This window comes from Saccostrea echinata, unplaced genomic scaffold (assembly GCF_033153115.1).
Source record: "Saccostrea echinata isolate AGI-Se365-2 ecotype Australia unplaced genomic scaffold, CSIRO_AGI_Sech_v1 ptg000010l, whole genome shotgun sequence".
NCBI lineage: Eukaryota > Metazoa > Mollusca > Bivalvia > Ostreida > Ostreidae > Saccostrea > Saccostrea echinata.
In genome coordinates, this window is record NW_026889759.1 from 13072658 (window position 1) to 13097718 (window position 25061).

At 32.6% G+C, this 25061-nt stretch overlaps 1 protein-coding gene across 1 annotated transcript; it reads right to left on the bottom strand.

Annotated features, from left to right (window-relative positions):
* Positions 1 to 4417: 4417 nt before the first annotated feature.
* LOC133184433 (myelin transcription factor 1-like) lies at positions 4418 to 24021 on the bottom strand. Its single transcript, XM_061319512.1, has 20 exons — positions 23906 to 24021; positions 22338 to 22432; positions 17147 to 17189; positions 14557 to 14585; positions 14305 to 14326; positions 13190 to 13582; positions 12804 to 12873; positions 12664 to 12704; positions 12529 to 12556; positions 12355 to 12417; positions 12089 to 12159; positions 11665 to 11781; positions 8985 to 9330; positions 8304 to 8327; positions 7524 to 7709; positions 6849 to 6989; positions 6622 to 6684; positions 6110 to 6220; positions 5555 to 5715; positions 4418 to 4978 (listed from the first exon to the last, which is right to left on the bottom strand). The coding sequence occupies exons 2-20, from the start codon at positions 22428 to 22430 to the stop codon at positions 4593 to 4595; spliced, it is 2388 nt and encodes a 795-aa protein (XP_061175496.1). The 5' UTR covers positions 22431 to 22432; positions 23906 to 24021; the 3' UTR covers positions 4418 to 4592.
* Between the last annotated feature and the right edge of the window lie 1040 nt (positions 24022 to 25061).

Genomic DNA, 25061 nt, shown 5'->3' on the forward strand with positions numbered 1-25061 from the left:
GTACTGCATATAGCCTAAATCTGGAGCCTGAAACCTTAGGACTCTTAACATGAAATACTCATCACAATATACATGTACTGCATATAGCCTAACTCTAGAGCCTGAAACCTTAGGACTCTTAACATGAAATACATCATCACAATATACATGTACTGCATATAGCCTAACTCTAGAGCCTGAAACCTTAAGACTCTTAACATGAAATACATCCTCACAATATACATGTACAGCACATAGCCTAACTCTGGAGCCTAAAACCTTAAGAAAGGCATCATAAATTATATTTACTTGTTATACCATAACTATGCACTTGGTGTCTCCTCCATGGCCATAAGTGAGTCATAATTTCATTTTTACACTACATGTATATATTTCATTGAATAAACAATTTTTAATAAAAACTTATTGTGATGTCAATTTTAGCCAAATTTCCATTGGTTTTTCATTTCATCAGACTTGTTATTTTTTTTCTTCTTGTCTTATGCTGCTAAGCGAAATGATACACTAATAACTGAAAATAGATTATAAAATTCATTAAGGCAATTTTTCTTATCTCAAATTACAATGATTTCTTAACAAATTTGAATCATAAAATTGCAGTTTCGCCTCTGAAGTGTGATTACACCTTCAAGCCTACAGATAAAATTACTTTGAAATTGTGAAGAAAATGCAAGAGATACTGCATTTCATGATGCCATGGTCATAAAAAATGAAGCTGCAATGATTATCTGGAAAAAGGCAGTTTTCAATAAAATATGTTATTATAATAGCCAAAAAAAATAAATAAATAAATAAAATAAAAATTGTTTAATCATTGCAGTTTTACTGCCATTTTCTGCCCATCCCAGTGTTGGGGGGGGGGGGGGGGGGGGGTCATGGTATTCAAAAAGTACAAGACAAACTTTTCATCATGTGTCATCAATTTTATCCATGTGTTATTGAATGATTGGAATATGTTTTCAAGCACTTATATTACACAAGCATTATGTAACTCTCTATGTCCCATTAAATCAAGTCTAGTTCCTAATTAACTCAACATAAGCCCATAGGGAAATACAATTAAGTTTAATGTTTATTAAAAATATTGCACAATGTACACAAAATATAAAATTGATGCTGGTTTCAAATGTAAATATCAAAGCCACACATGACATGAATCTGAGCTTTTGGCAATAAGTACCAGTGTTTCTACATATAAAAATTAACTGAACAATAATGAACTCTTTTGATGAAAAAGAAATAACCTTGAATAGATACTGTATACAAATTTCATATCCCTTATTAATTTACATTTTTTTTTATTAGAGAAAATTCATGGTTTTTTGTTCCTATAATTTCTTGGTGAAATAAATATTTCTATAAAAAATTACCTGAAAACAGTAAAAATAAAACAATAGCAAAAAGAAAGTTGTACATAGTAATTGCAAAAGCTAAAGCTATTCACGCATTGTAAAAACAAACAAAGTTGTAAATACATTATCTGCATGCTCTCTGCTTTTACGGGGCTGAGTTTAATTACAAATGTATATTTTTTGTTCAGTGTCAAAGTACATTTGCACATTTGAAAGGTTCCATTTCAAACTCGGAGGAAATTGTTTTATGTAAACCATGGAGACTACTAGTATTTTATTTATATGAGCAGCTGAAATGTACCGATTGACTACAATCATGACAATACAAGCACCTGTTGAGGGATGATGAAAATGAAAACTAGTTCTAAATTAAATCTGGAATGTCCATGTATGCACAGTGTTTTAAGATAAAGCAATTAACAGGAATGTGCTTCTACAGAATAAGTGTAATTTAGCACCTCTATATTAATGTAATAAATAAAACTAAAATGTAACAATTAAATTACACACCCTGCATTATAATAAGGAAAGGAATGTTCATTATTGTAAACTATCTTAAAGAAATAAATAAAAAATGAAAACAGTCAAATCTTGTTATCTCGAACTTGATGAGACTGAGAAAAAACTTCAAGATATCCATGGGTTCGAGATATTGAGGGTAAAATCCTTAAAGAACAAGAGGCCCATGGGCCACATCGCTCACCTGAGTAACTTTGGCCATGCTGTTCTTTACCAGATTTCCCCCTTGTAATACATGTATACCTATTGTGGCCCCGCCCTACCCCCGGGGGTCAAAATTTGAACAATTTAAAATTTACACTACCTCAGGATGCTTCCAAATATGTCTCAGCTTTATTGGTCCAGATGTTCTTGAAAAGAAGATTTTTAAAGATTTTTCTTATATATTTCAATGTAAAACTTGGATTCCCTATTGTGTCCTGCTCTACCCCCGGGGGTCAAGATTTGAACAATTTATAATCTACACTACCCCAGGATGCTTTCACATAAGTTTCAGCTTTTCTGGCCCAGTGGTTCTTAGGAAGATTTGTAAAGATTTTTCTTATGTATTTCAATGTAAAACTTGGATTCCCTATTGTGTCCCGCCCTACCCCCGGGGGTCAAGATTTGAACAATTTATAATCTACACTACCCCAGGATGCTTCCACATAAGTTTCAGCTTTTCTGCCCAGTGGTTCTTGAGAAGAAGATTTGTAAAGATTTTTCTTATGTATTTCAATGTAAAACTTGGATTCCCTATTGTGGCCCCGCCCTACCCCGGGGGGTCATGATTTGAACAATTTAGAATCTACACTATCCCAGGATGCTTCCACATAAGTATTAGCTTTTCTGGCCCAGTGGTTCTTGAGAAGAAGATTTTTTAATTACCCCGCCCTATTTTTGTCTTTTCTTGATTATCTCCCCTTGTAAGGGGACTTGGCCCTTTATTTTAACAATTTACACTCCCCTTTCCAAGGATACTTTGTACCAAGTTTGGTTAAAATTGGCCCAGTGGTTCTTGAGAAGAAGTTGAAAATGTGAAAAGTTTACAGACGGACGGACGACGGACAACGGGTGATCAGAATAGCTCACTTGAGCTTTCAGCTCAGGTGAGCTAAAAAGGGCTTGGGACTTTCCAATCACTTTGACATATCCATTGTATTCAAGATATCCGTGTTTGAGATACTGAAGTTCAACTGTGTAAATACATATATATATATATATATATATATATATATATATATATATATATATATATATATATATATATATATATTTAAAACATTGCTGTGACGTCATGCCTTTGTTCTTGCAGTCTAAAAATTTACCTGTAGCCGTCCGATAATAATTAGCAGTCCAATAATATATTATCGGACGGCAGTGATAACAAAATCGGACAGTAGTTAAAAAACAACAACTAGAGTGAAATCAAGGTTTAATTTGTCCAGAAACCCCAAAAAAAGTTAGGGAGAAAAAAATCAGGGAAAGCGAACGCGAGGAAATTAAGTTGTTAAAAATAGCAAATCCAAGACGAAACTGGAGTTTTAACCTTCCTCAAAAGTAACACTTTCCATTCGGTTTTTTGCAAAGCGTTTTCGATACAGCACTGTGAATAAGCGAATTTAAATCCATTTCTGTTAAAGAAACAGGCTGCGAATCTCTTCATTTAACAAGGTTTGTTCGCCAATGACCGCACTTTTAAACCCAAGATTTTCATTATATCATCGAATCAAAATTTTAGATAAAAATCCGTGTTTTTACGCTAAATTCATTTTGAAGATATCATCCAACATTGTATCTGTATCAATGTCAAACGCACTTAATAAAAAAAATATATTCCGAATCATAAAAAAAAAACCTTCATCACCTGACCACTGTCCATAGTTCCTGCTAAGCCAAACGACTGCCACTGAATGAATGAAACAAAAGAGTTCACTCACTGATTTTACTGTCTAAAGAAAAAAAAACTTTCTCTTTTCTTTTGTCTACTTATTAGATGGTTTCAGGTAGAAAACTATTGATGCCTGAACTCCTATTGTGTAATTATCGGACTCCTCCAGGTAACTTTTGGACATTTAAATAGCAATGTTTTAAGTAAGATATATGCCTCATACAATTCTATATGTAAAATTATCAGACCGTTTTCGGCCCTAACGGGCCTCAAACAGTCTGATAATTTTACATATAGAACAGTATTCGGCATATATCCATTACATACACATAGTCAAACCTCGTTATCTCCAACTCAATGGGACCGAGAAAAAACTTTGAGATATCCAAGGGTTCGAGATAACGAGGGTAAAATACTTAAGAAATACGTGGTTAGGACTACCCAATCACTTCTACATATCCATGGTATTTGAGATATCCATGTTCGAGATACCAAAGTTCAACTGAAGTATATATATATATATATAACAATCTGACAATCAATTAAGGAATGCAGTGAATAAATAATGCATTTATGTGTACCTGGATTTAGTGTAAAGCAGATAAAATACATAAATATAATACTATGCCAAAAAAAAAAAAACTAACATAAAATAATATCAACAAATTATAAAAATTACAAGCAACAAATTAAAATAAATATATTCAATGAAATATTAGAGTAAATAAATATGAGACAGAACATGTACATGGAAACATTTTCCAGATACAACAAAATTCAGATTACTGACCACTACTAACATAAATTGCACTTTTCACAGAAGAGGCATTACATAATAAGCATTTAAACACTCAAGCTACTTGGATTTCTGATGCCCCTATACTAACAGCACTGTAATAACTGCTTCCATTATCACTCTGACTTGAGCATAATTTTTGAATTTGCTGGATGCAGGCCTCCAGATTTTCATCTGTGACCAATGCTGGGTTGAAGTGAGGTATGTTGAGCTTTGACAGGAGGGTTATGGATTCTTTCTTCAGAACATCCAAGTAGTTTTCTAGATGTTTATTTTGTTCTTCTATCTCATTGTTCTCTTTTTCCTTCTGAAGTACATGGTTTTCGAGAGAGGACACTTCAGACCTCATCTTAATCATTTCCGACTCCAGATCAGTGTTTGTTTTCTTGAGGTCCTGAATATCTGTTTCAATTTGAAGCAATTCCTCATCATTTTCCAAATCTACAAAAAAATCAATTATATAAAAAGAAGATACAGTAAAACATGCTTATAAGGAAGTGCCAGGGACAGGCGATTTTGCTTCATTATAAACATAATTTGTTATATCTTTATAGCTTAACAATACATTTAAAACCAATGGGAAATGAAAATCACTTTGCTATAAGAGTCTATTCATTATAAGCGTGTTCGCTATAAGCGTGTTTTACTGTACATGTGTATCACAATAATATATCTATCTGAAAAATATGAAATAAATAAATGTTTCACACTGACCTAATTCATGTGATAAAAAGAAAAGGTTGCTATTTTATAGTCATCTTTTGAAAATAAATAACCACATTCAATAAACAAAAACAAAACAAAACAATTCACCATATGACTCAGAAAAGTTGATGTTTATCAGGTATGCATACACAAATACCTAGCACAGAAAAATGTTCCCTTTCATGCAAATCCATTTGACAAAGTGTACCATATAGTCTCATCGAAATAAATTATGTAAATACAACTCTCCTAGCTCATCAGAGATTAGACCTAAAACCTAGTCTACATTTCCTAATTCTATAATGTATTTACCTTCTCCATTTTGTAGTTTACAATGAATGTTGGTGAGCTCTGCTGGACTGAGTTTAGCCTTCTTCATGGCTGAGGTTGCCCTTGGGCACCCAGAGAGGCTCCTGTGGGATAGGAAGCTTCCATTGGAGTGACCTGATCCATCACAGCCAGGGGTAGGGCACCTGTCAAAGAAACACCAATCAGAAAACTCCTCTTATAATATGCAAAAATTGAAACACATATCATCGATAGGCACATACTTCTTTGTGTATACTTGTTTATCTCTGCCAAGTTATTCACATACATGTAACTGTTCAAAGTTGACCTGTTGTTTTTTGTTTTTTTGTTTGGCAAGGCTGTTATGGCATATATTGTTTCCCTGCATAAATTGTCACTAGTGATGTACATGTATGCAGCCTTTTCTTATTATCACTCTTTGGAATATAATGTTGCTAGGATTCCCTTATTTTCCTGTTTGTAACTCATCAATGAGCAAATGGTTATACATGTATAAACCTTAAAATGAGACTTAATGGGTGTCTTTTTGAAAATCTACAACAATAAAGTCATTCTTACACAACTCCATCCATTTTGAGAGATTTTGCTAGATCTGGATCTTGTCCATCCAAGCTGGCAAGAAGCTGTCGTTGTATTTTGTGTTTGTTGGCAAGAGGGCATCCTGATGCACTAAATAAGGAAACAATCATGAATGGGGAAAATTAATTCAAATCTGAAATAGCTTTTAAAAGGAACCTTATCCAATAGTTTCTTTATAAAAATTAAAACATACTACAGTGTATTTCAAATTTAATAAAATTTACTCTAACTTCCTATTTTTCTTCACTGAATCTTATATATATCTCATGCAAACAAAATCTGTGAAGCACAACAAGTACAAAAAAAAGATAAAATAATTTAAATCCCCCTTTATCATTTGAACAGTATTCTTGAAAGCTACATAAATGATGCAGATATGCAATTACTGAAACTATCTCCCAAATTGCTTATAATGAAGAAAATATATATCAAGTACATATAAAAAGTTATAAAATACACAATTACACACAACATTTTACACCAACAATTACCTGCGATGAGACAGGTATTTTCCAGTTACATGACCTGTCCCATCACATCCAGGAATAGGACAGCTACAATCAAATTGACCAATCAAATAATTTAGTCTATAAACCCACACCTTAAACTTCTACAGCAAAAATTTAAGAACCATTCTAAGAAGAAACTTCCCAGAGAATATTATTATAGAAACTTATGAAGGGAATATTATTTTACATTAAATTCTATGATTTCCTACCGTAATGTCTCTTCTTCCATTCCACTCTCCCTCCCAATGACTCTTTTCAGCTTTGCAGCTCTGGGACATCCAGACAAGCTTCTGTGTGATGCATAGTTTCCTGTCACATGACCTGAACCATCACAGCCTGGAGTTGGGCATCTATTTGTTTCCATCAATCCAAAATTTATTCAATTTCAATTATATCAAATAGCTTTATGCAACACAAAACACTTCAATGAAACTGGAATCACTCGGTTTTGATTTACCATAGGCTTATCACAGAAACGCAATTTTCCACATAATATGAAAAGCATATTATTCAACATGTAAAAAGATATCTACCTGACAGACTTGTATTTATTTCTTTAAGTTTTATTCATCAGACTGTAACATGTTAAAGTCATCTATCTGAAGGACAACTTCTCTCTACTTCTTTAAGGTTTATTTATGTGATTGTAAAGATTAAAATATACAAAGATAAAAAGAAAGACAAAGAATACTACACTGAAGGCTCTTCTCATGCATGCAATATCTCAACTGGGAAAAAAAAACCCCTTGAACCAACAAATAATCAATAAAGAAAAAAAATCCACCTCACAACATCAAGAGAAGCTTGCAAAACAAATAAAGAAAAGAGTTTGGACAGTTTCAGTTACAATGGCAGGCATCTTAGCTGTGAGTCACATGACTTACTTCATTTCAACCTGATTGGCTTGCACAGTGGCTCTATCAGCCAATGGGCAACCAGAGAGACTTCGGTGGGAAGTGTAATTTCCAGTCACATGACCGGACCCATCACAACCTGGGTAGGGGCAGTTAGATGAATTTTTCCCCTCTGTCTCTGAACTAACTGATTCTATGTCTGCACTATCTCTGGAACTAAGTAGGGTAGAAATTTGCAGTGAATAATCAGGTTGTGCTTCAATATAATTTCTGGATGAGAAAAGGATAAAAGCTTGATTTTCCTTTAAATCAACAAGACAACAGAAACGCAGATATACCTTGGGTAAAATTAATCTATATAAAGCTAACAAAAATTAAATTAAGAAAGATTTTGTTTTTTATTTTCAGATTTTATGTACAAAAATATACAACAATGCAGAAGTGTCCTGCATAACAAGAGTACAAATTACTAAATCAAACCATGTTTTGCCAAATTCAATTTGATGTTAATAATAAAATGTGAAGAAATTTATCTTATTCCCATCTTATCTCTTTTTACAAGTTAACATATAGTGTACTCATTTGAACTCAACCATTATCTTATTTTACTAAGTTCATGAAACATCTGCAATCAATACTACTTTATTCAAGTTAATTAATCTGAGAATAAACCTTTATCAAAACATATGTGCTTCCCCTACATAACTAAGAATTTGGTGAAACTGGTTGAATTTGGTAAATCTATGAACATAACAGGTGATAAAACATTTTAACTCAATGACAGCAAGATAAAACAAAAAAAAAATTTACCTTTCAGCACTTAAGTCCCCCAATCTGGAATAAACAATATCTCATTAAACCTTTTGCTTCTTTAATTTCAAAAACATTGAAAACAAAAGTTACAGCCTTATCTGTGAATTTTTGGATGAATTTTAGGGACTTAAATGCTGAAATGAAGAAAAGCATTCATTTATTACAGTGTATCATTATGCAAACTTGCTTTAAAAAATGAACCAATTGAATATCAACACTTAATTCAAGAATCCCACTTTCATCATCTTAATTCATAAGCAGAAGGAAATTCATTTATTTTAATTTTGAACTACAATAAATTTATAATTACACTTCTTATTAAATCTTACATTTAACAAATTCATACAAACGAACGATCATTATTAAAAGTCAGCATGAGCATTCATGTAATATTGTGCTTCTAAAAAAAAAAAATTGTACATTCATGTAGATTTTTTAAATGCGTGTCACTGGAGTTCAAAATTGTAATTACTACAAATTTATTCAATATGCAAAATTCTGAGATGATGCTAGACTGACTTTCTAGTATTGACTTGAATATGTTTTCCATCAGGCCCAACAAAAACTGTGATGGGCTTGGTGTTCGATTTGTTGGCAGGAGTCAAAATGGTGCCATGACGTACTTGTGAGACCGGTTTGGACATCAAAGGATTGGGGATTGTCAAAGTAGTTACCGACCTGGTAAAACTCAGCTGTCTGGCGCCCTTACGATTCAGTATGTTGGGTGAAGTGGAGCTTCCTTCATCAGATGTGGACGGTTTGGATTCGCTTTTTTTATAAGTAGGTCGCCTCAGGATGCTTGGCCTGACTGGTTCTCGCTTGGGAACCTTGACAACCGGTGCAGCAGCTGGTTCCCTCTCCTCTCCCTTTGAACCAGAAAAACTTCCAGAGTCTAATTGGTTGTACTTTTCTAACTCCTTGGCAAGATTATTGCGAGGGGTTTGTTGGGATACCAGTGAAGACAAATCAGAACCCAGCTCCAACTGTTTTGTGAGGATCATGGGGCGTAAAACCCGGTCAGAATCTGTTCAGATAAAAGCAACCAATGAGAAATTTCTAAATGGGATTTGAAAACATAAAAATAATGTAAAAAAAATAAAAAACAAAACAAGGTAATCATAATTATATTTAAGAGATTTATCAACACATGTATCAATCTAAATTATCTACCGGTAATTATGTGCTTTATAGATGTAATTTCTTTTTTCCAGAGGCAAAAGAAATCTAAAACAAATACTGAAATTTCGGATATGATTTTTTCAACAGCAAATACCATGAAATTCTAAAATTGCATCTTTTATTATAACTTGAAAAAATATCCGAAATTTTTTCTTGCTAATTGGTACATGTTCTGTGATTTTTTTCTCCTGTGAGAATATACAGTCAAACTTCGTTGGGACGAAAATAATTTTGAGATATCCGAGGATTCAAGATGTTGAAAGTAAAATACTTAGAGAACAAATGGTTGAGACTTCCAAATCAGTGTGATATATCCATGGTATTTGGGATATCAGTGTTCGAGATACTGAAGTACAACTGTACATGTATTCAAGACATTCAAATAAGATTACTGACTTGTCATTGAAAGTACAAGATGATTTAATTTACACAAGATGTTGAATTTTCACAGAAAAGTCATTTACTTAGATCTGAAATTTACCTATCTTGAACATTTACTTCTTCAAACATTTTTCTTTCTTATATTCAATCTACAGGTAAGCCCTGAGGTGTTGACACAATTTTTCTTGCCAACTTATATAATACTAGTAAAATATAACTCTACTGTGACAGAGCTCAAATTATATCCCTCCCCAACTTGTACATATGATCTTGGTTCAAGGTCATGGCACATTCGTAGGTCATAAATAATCTTTGTATGAAGTATCAACTTCCATTGTTTCTCCACTGGAAAGTTATGGACCGGGCACAATTTTTTTTTTATATTTTTGCCAGTGACCTTAAACTTGCAAAAAGGACTTTAAGTTAAGGTCTTGACACACTCTCAGGTAATAAGCAATTTATTTGCCTTGTATGGAACTCTCTGTTTCCCCATTATAAAGATATGGCCTGGACACTATTGCAAACTACTGGACAGAGAGACTAAGAGACAGGTGTTCACGTTGATTCCTACATATCCCACAAACAGGGGATATAATTATAAACAGTAGGTAGAAATAAGACTTGAAGATAAAATTGGAAATTACATGTAATGGTAAACTTAAAAAACATGTCAAAGGATAGAGTTGTGTACATGTAAGTCTAAATGCAATAAAATTTCATACTACAAAACCTACTTTAACTTAATTAAGCTACTTTAATAATTTTCTGAAAGATTTGCAATATTTATATGCTTTCAATTCTTAATAATTTTCAATTTTTTGTACTCTTGATGAATAAGGTCTCAGAAATTCCTGTATATTCTGTGGTTTCATTAATATTTTCGTTGGCATTAATTTTCGTGGATTTAGTAAAAATCACTTTTTCGAGGATACGTAAATTCATGGATAATGATCATAAGAAAAAAAAAATTCAACTTTTCATTTTTTTTTTTTTTACTCTCTATATGCTTCAGCAGAAATCCCCACGCCATTTACAATTTTAAGAGTATGCTAATATTTTAAAACAACAAAGTAACGAAAGTTGAAATAGGCTTTTTCAAGGTTTATCATAAATCCAAATGGAGGCACCAAACTTCGACAAACATTTGATTTTGTGGATCTACTCAACAACGAACTCCATGAAAATCGGTGTTCCATGAATAAAGATGAAACCACAGTAGTAACTCACGATTTGAGTTACATGCTTAACTTCACTGCTGTGAATAAAAATTGGTACACAGTTTAAACAACTCAACAAACAGAAATTCAATCTTCAACTCAACAATATTCAACTCAACAGGAAAAAATGAACTAGTCTCTACTCACATTTATACAGCTACCATTCTACACAACGAGTAATCCAATCCAGAGCTGATTACATGCATATACTAATTGTAATTCTGTTAACTAACTCTGATAATTTTAACAATTCTGATTCATTCTACACTACAGAAATACAGAAAACATTACTTTTTAATAGGAATCTCAATCAAAAAATATCTACATGTTTGCTGGAAATCTCATCATACTGAATATATTTTTCTATAATACTCAACTTTGCATGTTTTTCTTTTTTTCCTGGACCTTGGAACAATTTAATAATAATTGCTTGAAACAATAGTTTTTACCATGTATTTTTTACATATTCTATCTTCCTAGGAAGATTAACTTTAAACAATGATGAGATTTTTTTTTAGCTCGATAATTATTACAACACTGATTCTGAATAAAGAAGCAAAAGGAATGGAGGAAGTACCAACCATTTTCTGCGGAGGTACATTTTTGTGCAGCCAGTCTGATGAGCTCTTTCTCATTGCAAGCGGCTAACACAGCTTTGGAGGGGTCGTCATCTTTTGGGAGCAAAACAAGGTGCAGACCTAACAGAAGAAAATCAAAAGAACAGCAAATAAAAATGTTATAAAGCTGGCATGAGCATGCACAACTAATTTTCATACATTCAAGGATCAACATAAGGCACTCTATAGCACAATTTCTGCCTTTTCTTCCCTATACACTGCATCAGATTTAAATATCATTTCAGTGTTATTTTTATCAATCATAGTACAAAATATTTTCTTTACTTGAATGGCAAAAAAAGCCAATATGTATACTACATTCAAACAAAAAAATTCTTAAAATTCAATTTGTCAAGTTTTCCTGATCACCTATGAGCTTGAGACTGACCTGATTTCTTTGCCGTTTGCTGTGTTGTTTGTACGAGTTTTCCCATAGCAGCTATGGGGCATCCTGATAAACTAAAATAAGACATGGTCAGCAATGTCTATGAGGTGAAGAAAAAATTCAAAATATGCAACAACAAAAAAAATTGACGAGAAATTATCAATCATTTGTTACCTTCAAAAAAGAGTTATAAAGAGTTATAGTTTCACAGTATACCGTAACTTTACAAACTGTTTAAAACAAATTAAGTTTTACGAATATCCTGTTACCTCCTATGAGTGGTTCTGTTTGCATTCACATGACCTTTGCCTGTACAACCAGGGGTAGGGCACCTGTAAACACGTGCACTTCCAATGATAAATAATGATTATGAATGAACAGTGAAATTCATTTTCTTTTTGTCTTAAGAATTAGTTTAGAGTCAAATTGAATTTTACACTAACCTGGCTAAATTTTCATGCATAGCCACAACTGAAAGACACAAAATTGTAATGATTAACACAGTCATTTAGTATATATCAACCATACTGACAGCAAATAATCCAATTTCATATTTTGACAGAAGTACCAGTACTTACTTTCTGGGGGAACCGTGCCCTTTTTTGGACATCCAGACAAACTGTAAGATTGATTTTCATTAGATAAAACACATCATTCTCTCTGTTACATTCTTATACAATCAGTTGTACAGATTTCTAATAAAAATGTCACAAATTACCTTCTGTGATGTGAATACAGCCCTGTTACGTGTCCAGAACCATCGCATCCAGGAGTTGGACACTTCATATCTGTAAAAAAAAATTTTCTTCAAATAATGAAGTTTATCATTTATTAAACAAACTTTGTGAAATTTTTTATTATCTTAACTTTGCTCAAAACTATTTAACCTTGTAATCTAAATATAAATTAACAATAAATTGGAAGATGTTTTACAAAAAGAACAAACATGTTCAACTAAACAGAGCCCAGTTCTTTATTTACTAGTTCTATGAAGAAAACCGTAAGTAGCGATGTACCCTGTGTTTATTAGCAGAAATAAAAAAGAAAGATGCACTTAAGCACTTGGAGTTAATGGGAAAAACATGTTACAATGTATGTTTTTACCTAGGCCAGACAAGTTTTCATCACTTCTCTGAGATTCATCTGCAATTTCTTTGTCTCTATTTTCATCTGATGACTTCCACTCGGCCACAACATGAAAATCATCATCTTCCTCGTCTTCATCCTTTATTTCCACTTTGACCTCTACTCCGTCTTTGTTAGCAGTATCTGGATGGCTACTACCCATCACCTCTTCCTTGATTTCCACATTGTCAGCACTCTTTAATACCACAGAGTATGCCACAGTCTCACTGTTTTCTGATTCTAATTTTATATCTGGCTTGTTGTCCCTTTCCTCAATAGCCTGATCTTCACCATCATCTTCAATCTTCAGAACCTTAGCTGGTTTTCCATTTCCTACATCCGCTCCTAGCTTCCTTTTTGGAGCAACTGTCTCTACCATAAAATAAAAAAGATGGGGATCCATCCAATTTGTTACCAGATCTTATGTTTTTTTCCTCCCAGAAATAACAATACATTTTTCTCCCTTCCCTTAGAAATCTGGCCAGAGGAAGAAATAAACCATTTTTTTGCAATGAAAAGGCTTTCTCCCCGTTCAGAATCATTATCCTCTGACCACGAATTTATAAAATATCCTTCATAAAATAGTGTTTTCTAAGGAATTCATGCAGTAAGAACATGAAGAAGTCACAAGAATTAGTATGACATTAATAAAAGTGAACTGTATCATTAAAGAAGAGAAAATTGTGTTATCTGATATTCACTATTAGAACAGATAAAGGATATTAGGAATTTAATTGAATATCAAAATACTGATATTCTGAATTAAGAATACTTAAATTACTTATATGGTAACTTAAATTAAATATGAAGATTAAATTAAATAAATGGATATGGATAACTGTATTTACTGTGTACCAGTATATGAATTTTGAAGTTATGTGGTACATGAAATTATTAAAAATTTCAGATGTGGACATCATTATTAAAAACATGCAATTTCAGATATTCTAGTAGCATGTGTATTGCTGGCCTGGCCTGACAATTAAATCCAAAGATATTCTTTATTGTATGATAGACAAGATGTATGATATTATTCTCATATCAGTTATATCAACATAAAGTTGGGGCTTATAGAGTACATTCATTATACTAACCCAGCTCTCCATATTCTGGTGTCTGAAAAACAAATGCATAAAAAGTTTTATCAGCAGATCACATGCTTCTTTTTCCTATATATATTAAGAATTTGTTCACTACTAGTAATGAAATAAAACTAGAACATTGTGGTTACACCCAAAATTGGAATCTACATCTTCTTAAACAAATAATTTAATTTCCTTAGAAATACTTCCTTTTTTTGACATTTTTTTCATATGAAATATATAAATATTGCATTAAAAAGTTACCTGTGTCATTTTAACATTTGTTTCAATGTCTGAAAAATAAAAGAGTACTAATTACTAGACCATTAAAAAAAAAAAATATTTTATAAGGCAAAATAATCCACACAATCCAAGTAATTTATGGAAACAAAGTATGAACATAATCTAAGCTTTACTAACATGGGGGTGGGTGAAAAAATGAAATATTATTTTAAAAGGTTTATTCAAATGCACACGAATGGTATTCTTCTTTATATACATATCAAAATAAATCAGAAGATCACTGCAAAAAAAAAATTTAGATTTCATGTAATATTTTTTTGGATCAATTAATATGTTGTCTCTCAACATCAACTTTTGTAATACCATGTGACTCTCAGTTTGTCAAATACTGAAAATAATGGCACCTAGTCTATTTTGAAGCCAATTTTGACTTTGTTATAAAACATAGTGGGGGTCAGAGAATTAGGAAGCATTTTACATGATGGAATATGCACTTGTGCATATAGAGATTGTAGTTCTTTGCTTTTACCGGTATATGAATATTCATTGTGTGGATAAGGCATTTATATTGTATAGGCATTGCCTGTTACCCCACTCCTATCAGATTTTTTTGAATAAATATTGTGAATACATGTAGCATCATTCATGAGAAAACCCAGGCATTCTGATTCAGTATGACAGAGGTTTTATAAAATCATTTTAGATGCCGAGTTCTCTACGTCTGTCTCCCTTAGGGATGACACATACTGGTTTTGGCATATGGTTGTCTGTCCAAAAAAAAATGTGTCTGGGTCAAAACCATGGAATACTTCCTCAAATTAATTGAAATTTTGTTGTTGTTGTCCACAAGCCTTAAGGCATACTGTCACTTTGTCTCAAGGTCATATCTTAAAGGTCAAAATACTAGAGTTGGGACTGTTGGGTCAGGGAATGTCAGAGGTAAACATCTGTTTAAAAGAAATCTAATGAAAAAAATCAATTTATGCCAACCAGGAAAGAAGTCCAACTAATTGTCACATAATATTAAGAATGAATTAGAAGGGGGGGGGGGGGGGCAATTCTAAGCAAATATTCTGCTAAAAATTTTTATTGGCAGTGCAGAAATACATTTGAAGCATCCACATTTATTTGCTAGCATCAGTTCTCAATACAGTAGTTCTTAGACTAAAGAACAACTTGATACAATACTGCGTGTAAACAACTGATATGACCAACAAGAGGACTTCTCCTTGTCATTAGTTTCCAGTATCTACTCATTGAGATGACAGACAAATATGATTGGACAAATAGTAATGAAGGCATCATCCTGGATCAATATTGCAGCTCCCCAATTATACATGTACATCTGATAACTGATTATTATTAACTTGAGATCTGCTATGAACTTGCCAGAGACAGGTATACCTCCACTGCATGACTGTGTACTTAATAACAAAATAAAATCAATCTCGCTAAATAAGCTTATTGCCCTGTTCATTTCTGACATCTTAAATTAATTTCTGTCAACCATACACAGATATTTATATTAATATATATTGATTCTGCAAGAGTTACACATTTTAATGAGATCAATCAATAAAAATATCTTATTTCAAATTTCCAAACAATCTGCAATTTGGTGATCTTTTTAACATTTATGAATTCTTCTGATTCATAGCTTTTATTCACTTTTTTCTAGGTTCCTTATAGGGATGAAGATGACCACACCCTTTTCCTACCTGATATCCTATTAACTGACAATCACAAGCCTCTTCAAGTTACCAGTGCTTTATACTTGTAAAGCATTTTCCTTTTTTTTTTTTTGGTTTGGAAGTTCAAAAAATAAAGCTTTGTAACTGATCTTCATTTTTTTTTTTCTTTCTTTATAGAAACTTTACTCTCGATATCACTGGAAATTCCATTTTTTCCCCTAGTCACTTGTGACTTAAGTACATACTAGAAGTGTTATTATACCTGCACTCTGTAGAGAATGCTCAGGTATATTATCCATTTTTCTGTCTGTCAGATTTTTTTTAATAAAATTTGGACACAATACTAAAGATATGTGTATATGTAAGAACTTCCTTCTTACTTTTTTTAAGTGGTCATCATTCCAAGTTACTGGAAGTGTGATATTTTATCACATATATAGTCAATGCTAAGAGACAATCTCTCCAGTCACATAACTTAATCGCAGTACTTTTTTTTTTTTTACTTATCTTATAAAATATATAAACATCATGTATCTGAAGATAGATTATTTGATAACCTGTTAAAATTAAGCTGCATTTTGTTATTGAAACCATTCAACTGTAACATCCAACAAGGTGACAAAACATGGCTTGTTGACTGTAGGTACCCAATAGCTTTTTAATACCCAGCACCTGTCTCTTCAAAATTTACCTTTTGTTAAGCACATCTGTCTCAGTCCCATATCATATATTCATTATTCAAAATAGTAAATTATGTATTCTGTGTATATGCAAACTTTCACCCCCCCCCTTTTTTTTTTAAATTAAGTTTCAAAGTTTCACCTCTATTATTAAAAATTTCAAACTTATTTTTATTTTCATAATATATATATGGCACTAGCTGAAAATGTATGAAAAGGAAGAATAAAAAAGAAACTTACTTAATTTTGAAGCAATGGTCTCATGAGATGGAAACTTGGTATCCTACAAAATAGAAGCACCCTCTTCTATAGAATATGTAATTATTATATAACTTTTAAAAAATTTGATTTAACCTAAAAGAATTAACTCCTATAAGTAAAGTGTACTTTCAGACATCTTTCATTCCGTACTCAACAAGTTTGGAAAAGTCAGCCATCTTGGATTCAGTGGGCACATTATCATAAAACTTTCCCTGATTCCTATTTCAGAATACAAATATCTGATTTTGCTTATTTTTGGAAGCTAAATCAATACATATTCATCATTAAATAATCATGTATCACTTTAAATCCCCAAACTACATGTGCAATCAACTTTGCAATTTCATACTTTGTTTGCTAATTAGACCCCATGACATCCTCCAGTTACTTACTTTTAGATTGTTGATATTCTTTAAAGCAAGCTTTCAAAAACTTTGTTAACTTTCCTCAACATTATCAATCTTCATAAAACTTGGTCCTAGGTTGTTTAAACTTCATATCTAACACAGTCATTTTCCAGTATTTCACTTTTTCAGCAGTTCTGGCAAAGTTTGCTGAGTTAGTTCCTCCAGAATTTACAAGAGGACTGCTTTATGATAATGCTTGCCATCTGTCTCATTATGCAGGCAACTGACATTATTCCCTATTTGGCCTTTGTCCTTCTTTTTGCAAGCATTTGATTGGTCCTCACAAGTTTTTGTTTGGATTTATAATCAGTTCCTATTATCAACTACTGTGAATTATTGAACACCCAAAAGCAGCTGGCTCTTGTCTAATTAGTAATGTGTACGTAAAACTAAAATAGATTCACTTGTCAAACTTCTCAGATGCTCATATATATTTTTCTTTATTCAGAATAATGGGGGAAAAACATTGTGTTAGTTATATTGCATAGAGAGGTTTAGCATAAACTACTGCTTTTCTAAGATGTTAAATAATGCCCATGGCCAACTCAATACATAAATGACAATATACTCATAAGTTATTAACTATTCTAAATACAATAAACAGATCCACACAACTAAAGATAATGTAGAAGTTTGAAAGTAAACCAAAGTATTGATTTTCTAAGACACACACTAGCAGTTTCTGAGGATGCTTGTAGCCTGGGTAGTTATGGAGATCTGGTCTATTGATTTTTGTCAGGAAAACTTTTACAAGTTTCCAACAGCTTAGGTACTGTCAACCTTACAAATAAAAATAGATCATTATATATTATTAAATTGTCAATACAAAAAATATCTCAAGTTTCTGAGCTTTTAGAGAGTTTAAACCAGAAATCAACAAAGTACAATGAAGGTGACAGAAAAATGAACATGTTTTGTTTGTCACAGAGATGTAGTGTCATAATGCCTGGCTTCCAATGCACCTGTTGTCTCCATGGCAACAAAAAAGTGCGAGGCAGATTAATCTCACAGTTAACAGGGATAATAACTAAAAATCTGATCAAAAGTCACTGATACCCATAACTTTATGTCTAAATAGGTGTATATAGATAATCAACAATCACATGACTTAACTTTAACTCTACATAAACTGCTGTTGCCCTGATTAACTTTAAAAGATAGAATTTCAAATCCTCCAAGTTGCAAAATAGTTTTTAGTGTGCATAATGTACGAAATTCTACCTCAACGAATAACCTTTTATTTTTATTCCTTTTGTACTTTGTTTGCTGTTCAGTGATTAATTTAGCAACGAAACGTATAGTTTTGACCTTCAAAGTTAGGAAATCTTAAATAATTTTAAACTAAAATTTTAAATTAAAAAATAAAACTTATATCCCCCCCCCCCTTTTCCTTTCTCGGTTCAAAATCTTTTTTGGACATTTATTAAAATAACTGCACTTCAGCCTATCAGATGGAAGGGAAATATTTAGTATTCAAAGTTCAATACTATCTTGACTTCTAAACAAACTCAATACTTCATTAACAGGTTGTATATATTGATTTTTCTCTGAGCTGAGGCACAGTTATACATTATGTTGATGGAGAATCAATAAGATTGGATCCAAACTCCTGAACTTTTCATATTTATTATATATACCATGAGTTGTGTTGCTGGAGACACCTCTGGACACTTTATGCCACATACATGGCTGCTATCCAATTAATTGTCATTACTGTGTAGCTGTGTGCAACAAATGCAACTTGCCCATTATTTAGCTGCATTTTATTAGTCCCCTGAAATTTCTACAGTAACAGGGCCTACAGGTTTCATCACTTAGTTGATTAATTTTGAATACAAAACACTGGAACTCCCTTGTGTAAGATTAAGATCAAATTAAGGAGGTGACAGATATGATAGTTTGATCTTGCAAACTGAATCTAAGTCAATGTTATACCAGTAATTAAAAAACAAAAACAAACAATTTTTGTTGAAACTTTTATCAAAAATAAAACAAAACAAGAGGCCCATGGGCCACAATGCTCATCTGATTAACATGGCCCTGCTGTTCTTCGTTAGCTGATTTTCCTCCCTATCTATTCCTACGTAATTTGTAAAACTTTGATCACATATTGTGGCCCCGTCCAACACCTGAGGTCATGATTTGAACAAACCTGATTCTATAAAACCTGAGGATAACTAATCATGACTTTGCTGTTCTTGAGAAGAGTTTTAAAGATTTTTCCTAAGTATTACTTCGATCACCATTGTGGCAACATTCTACCCCCAGGGATCATGATGTAAACAACCCTATCCATGCAGGGTCATGATCTGAACAAACTTGAACTACACTACCTGAGGATGCTTCAATATGAATAATCATGGCTTTGCTGTTCTTGAGAAGATTTTTTAAAGATTTTCCCTATATATATATTCCTATGTAAATATTTTATCATCCACTGGGGCCCCACCCTACCACCTAGGGTTATGATTTGAACTTGCATGAATCTACACTATATAATGAAGCTTTTACTAAAGTTTCATCTTATCTTAACCAATAGTTCTTGAGAAGAAGATTTTTGAAAAGATGCCATTTAATTTCTACTTATTCTTAATTATCTCTCATTGAAAGAGGGTACAGCCTTTTATTTGATTAAATATAAACCTTCTACACTCAAGTCTGCTATTTGGCAAGTTTGATTGAAATTGGCCCAGTGGTTCTTGAGAAGAAGTTGATAAAGTGGAAAGTTTACAATAAGAAGGACAGACAAACAGCCACAGCAGATGGATACCAAACTAAATGTGATCAGAAAAGCCCACTTGAGCTTTCAGCTCAGGTGAGCTAAAAACTTTACAAAAGATACTTAATCAACTGCTTAATAAAGGGTAATTCAAAATTTCCTTACAGAGTACAGGGCTCATTGTTAACTCTTGTCAGCTTGTCCGGTACCAGTGAAAAAAAATTATGGACAAGTGAATATTGCTGGGCACTTGTCTGATTGGACAAGTGCATTTTAATGTAAAGAAGTCTCTAAATTTTAAAAAGAACAACTGTTAAAAGTTTACTGGTACTTTAAAGATGGAAACAGTACATAAAACCAAACTTAGATCCTGATATGGATCGCTATGTAATTGAGTTCACACTCGATTGGGATCGAAGTTCACTAATTGCACACTACTGCAAAGGCATGGAACTTACCCATTACCGTCTTGCGAAGTTTGGATTCTGTTTTATTTTGACAGCATTTATATTGTCAGGACAGAAAGTCTAGAATTTGTTTTAGAAATTTTGTTTTATGTTTTTTGTTGTATTTTATATTTTTAGTTTTCCAGTTGACAGTATTAGATCTGTATTGAAAAATTTTCGGACAAGTGAAGTTGAAGTTCAGACAAGTTATTGCCTTTGTCACTTGTCCAAATGGACAAGTACGAAAAAAGTTAATGTTGAGCCCTGGAGTATGAAGAGTACATTAAGAGTCAAACACTTGCGTGCAGGAATTATTGTCTTATGGCAGCATCTATTTTTTTTTTGAGAGGGGTATTTAGTCAAAAATAGTCGAACAGGACCAAGACATATTCTCAAAGGAAAAGCCTAATGACGATACCGGTAATTATGGACTTTTAACCTTCTCTCTCTGAAAAAGGAGAGTTTTTTCCTTAAATATATTCCCTGCAAGTAAAACTGGAAGGCACCATAGGTTTCCTCTTTACAGTAGTAGTAGCTCTTACATTTTTAGGTCAAAGGTTGCTCATTCCATAGAATTTGTAATCACCATGAGTCAAGGTCATATGGATGAGGTAATGAAGTATTTCTCTTTTTCAATGACTTTCATAGACCATATAATGAAATTCAAAGATCTGTGCAAAAGACATGAACTATGAGTAAATCTGAATTACTCTGCATAATGCATATCCTAATGTTTCAATACTGTAATTCAGGGTTGCAAATAACATTTTAAACTTAGTGGCCATGCGGCCCCCCCAACTTCACAAGTTTTACTAGCATGCATTGATATTTTGGGGCCCACTATTTTCTATTCACTTGGTACCGGTAAAAAAAAAATCATTTCTTATGATAATCTCAAATACTTTCCTGTCCACAGTCTTTCAATTTTTCTTGGGATTTCAAAACCACTTGTATGAAGTTCAATGATTTCATTAATTCACTTCAAATTATGATTTTCAAATTGAAAGAAATGTTTCTACAGAAAAGATAATATTTTACCAACTTTCAAAGTTCATAGCTTGAAACATTTTTACCCACAGTAGCAGAAAAAAATTTAAAAACATTTTTATTTCAGGAGGAAAATAAATGAATACAGCTGCTGTGAATAATAAACACTGCAGCTTGATAGGAAAAGGACAAAAACCAGCTACTGTTGAGACATAAAAGGAAAATTTTTAAATAAATGTTGAAGGAATTTTCATGCTTTTAAGGAAGCGTTTTGTCGACACGATTCTGGATCCTTACAATGTTTTTATGGGAAGAAAACAGTGAAAATGAAAGTGCATTTAATAGTGGAACCAAGCCATGATCAGCTTCCGGAAAATGTCTGATAAAAATCTTACTGCCATGTGGGCGATAATATCCTCCAGAGTTGTTCGCCCACAGGCAAGAGTACTCACATTTGCGAGTGGTTATTTGCAACCCTGATATTTAAATTGATGTTGAATTTCTTTTTCTCTGTGTTAATTAAGTCATGTCTGTAATTTTTATGTAGTCCTGCTGATGTCAAGATACCACAGTTTAACTGCACGGTACTATTGTTATATAAATTGTCTTACCTCAATAACAACAACATGATCAACAGGCTCTTCCTTGATATCCTGTGATGTCAAATGAACTTCATACTCCAGAATTTCACATGGAGCGGACATCCCTACAAAAATTTGGAAACAATGTAATTTTAACAAAAAACAGGAAAATTTACCCACTGATTGTAAAGCAGAAAGATGATTAGTAATGAGTTGTGTAAGGTTGCACCATAAATAATCATTTTTTCATTCTCTTTTTATTGATGTTGGGCTTCAATCTTGTATATTATCAGGGACTTATATACAACTCCTTCAGTTAGTATATAAGTCTGTGATATATAGTATGCATAATTTCATTTAAATTACCCAAGAATAAAGTTAGGTATGAAACACTTATATACAGATCAGTATGTTGTATGTAAATATATATGCACTTGATCAATGAAACTGTCAAACTTATTTTTAAAAGATTTCATAACTAGTTAGGCCATGTCCTGCAATCTCTGTGGATATATAAATCCTTGCAATCAATGCCAAATAGCACTGCATGGCTTTCCAAAAAAAAATTTAAATAGAAACAATGGGTTCTTTTATAAAAATAGGTGATTTTTTAATTGAATATGTTATGGAATTTTTCCCCATCGAATATAATTTGGCCACTGCAATCATGATTTCCGCTGGGTAAAAGTACCTGCTAAGTATTGGCACTGATTTGAAAGGCCTAGCTGATGTAGAGAGGCCAGAGGACAAGGATTTGATAGTATGATCAACACATCTGCATTTCACAACCACTGGGAAAGACTGATAAAGCTTACAATCAAAAATTTTATTCAAAATATACAAACCATTCAGATTCCTTAATGTCCTTATAACCTGAATATAATTTTTCTTTCTTGAATATCAAATTCTAATTTATTTTCAGTTTTCCTCATTTATTTTACATCTTATTATTTTTAAAATGATATATTCAATAGAGTCAGCAAAATCATTTTTTTTTCATTAATCAGAGAAATCCCTATGAAAAAGAGAATTTTTCAACATATAACGTTATACAGGTACTGGCAGTCCCAACACACTGCAAGGAGTAAACATGCGAGTTATTTCCCTTCGTACAAGATGAGCAAAGCGTAAACATGCCTCGTTAGTTTCATGCTCGCAAGTGATTGTTTGCAATATAAGCTGATATGAATTAAAACGAACAAAGGTATCAATTTCCAATGTTAATATACGTGCAGATTGTCTGATCCGAGTCTGCAGTAACTCCACACTCTGATCAGACAGTAATAATATTCGTCCATGAGACGATCGACGACGAACTCGAAGAGTTCAACATGGCGGGAGTTTTAGCATTTCTGGACAATATCGCAACTAAAATGTTACAAAATGTATTCCCTTACTGTCGCAGAAGAATATGATAGAGTAATTTCACTCACTGATAGACTGTCAACATGGCAAATAACTTATGAAAGCATGTTATTTCTTTTGTTTACAACCATGCATGTGCAGTAGTTTTACTAACCGTTTACAATAAAAATATAGCCCAGCCTTTGCGCTCAAGTGCAACATAATCGATAAATACTATATTACCAAATGCTTACCTCCTCTAAATAGTCACACTTCAGTAAAGTTCAAAATGAATCGATTAAATTTAATTTCCAACTCAAACCACTTGTTTTCTTGTGCCTTGTAAACTTCGATATCCCAGACTGCATTACATTTGCTCAATACGCATGCGTGACTTCGTCAAGTTTAATGGCCGGCTTTGTTTAAAATGAGGCGGGATTCTTTATGTTTATGAATATTGTTTATATCTGTTAAGTTTTTTGGGTTTATGAAAACTTATATAAATTTATGAGCATGTGGTTACTTGCTTAAAGAATTCCAAATGAATTATAACGTAAATCTACTCTTGCTTGGAAAAAGCCAAAACCAAGAGTTGAGTTTCAATAAAATGACTTTTTAACTGTCAAGTAAATTTTCTGACTAAGCCAGATTTTTTTTTAATGTAAGAAATTTAACATTCTTAAGTACATAAAAAAAAACACTCAAGAATATGACATGATTGTATTCAAGTCATACAGAGTGTATATCCCCTACTACCCAAATATCCGTGTACATTATAATACGTCCAATGAACCCTAACTCCATCACCTAACAATATGCTATCATATTAATTAGAAATTTTTTTCCAGTGTAGTTTTTTCTCCATTCATCTTAAACTTGTAAACATAGAAAGTTTTGAAGATTTAAAATAGGAGTTAGGGGGGTTTGGAGATATAAGTTCATAAAATGGTACTCTTTCATTTGAAATTTATCCCTGTTGGGCTCTTTTATTTTTTTTTTCCGTATTTTCATGCCCCAGTAATCGAAGATTCAGGGGTACATAGTTTTTGTCCATCCATCATTCTAGCTGTCTGTTTGTCCGCAAAAACTTTAACCTTGCCCTTAACTTTTAATTGGTTTGAGATATCAATAGCTTTCATATTTCACATGTGTATTCCTTGTGACAAGACCTTCTTTTGGGTACCAACTTATTTGACCTCTTGACCTTGGAGTTTGACTCACTTTCGCAAAAATTTACCTAACTTTAACCTTAGCCATAACTTTTCAACAGTTGGTGCTAGGACTTTCATATTTCATATGTGTATTCATCGTGCCAAGACCTTTCCATGGGTGTAAATATTTTTGACCTTGACCTTAGAGATTAACCCACCTTAAAAATAACTTTAACCTTGGCCATAGTATATTCCTTGT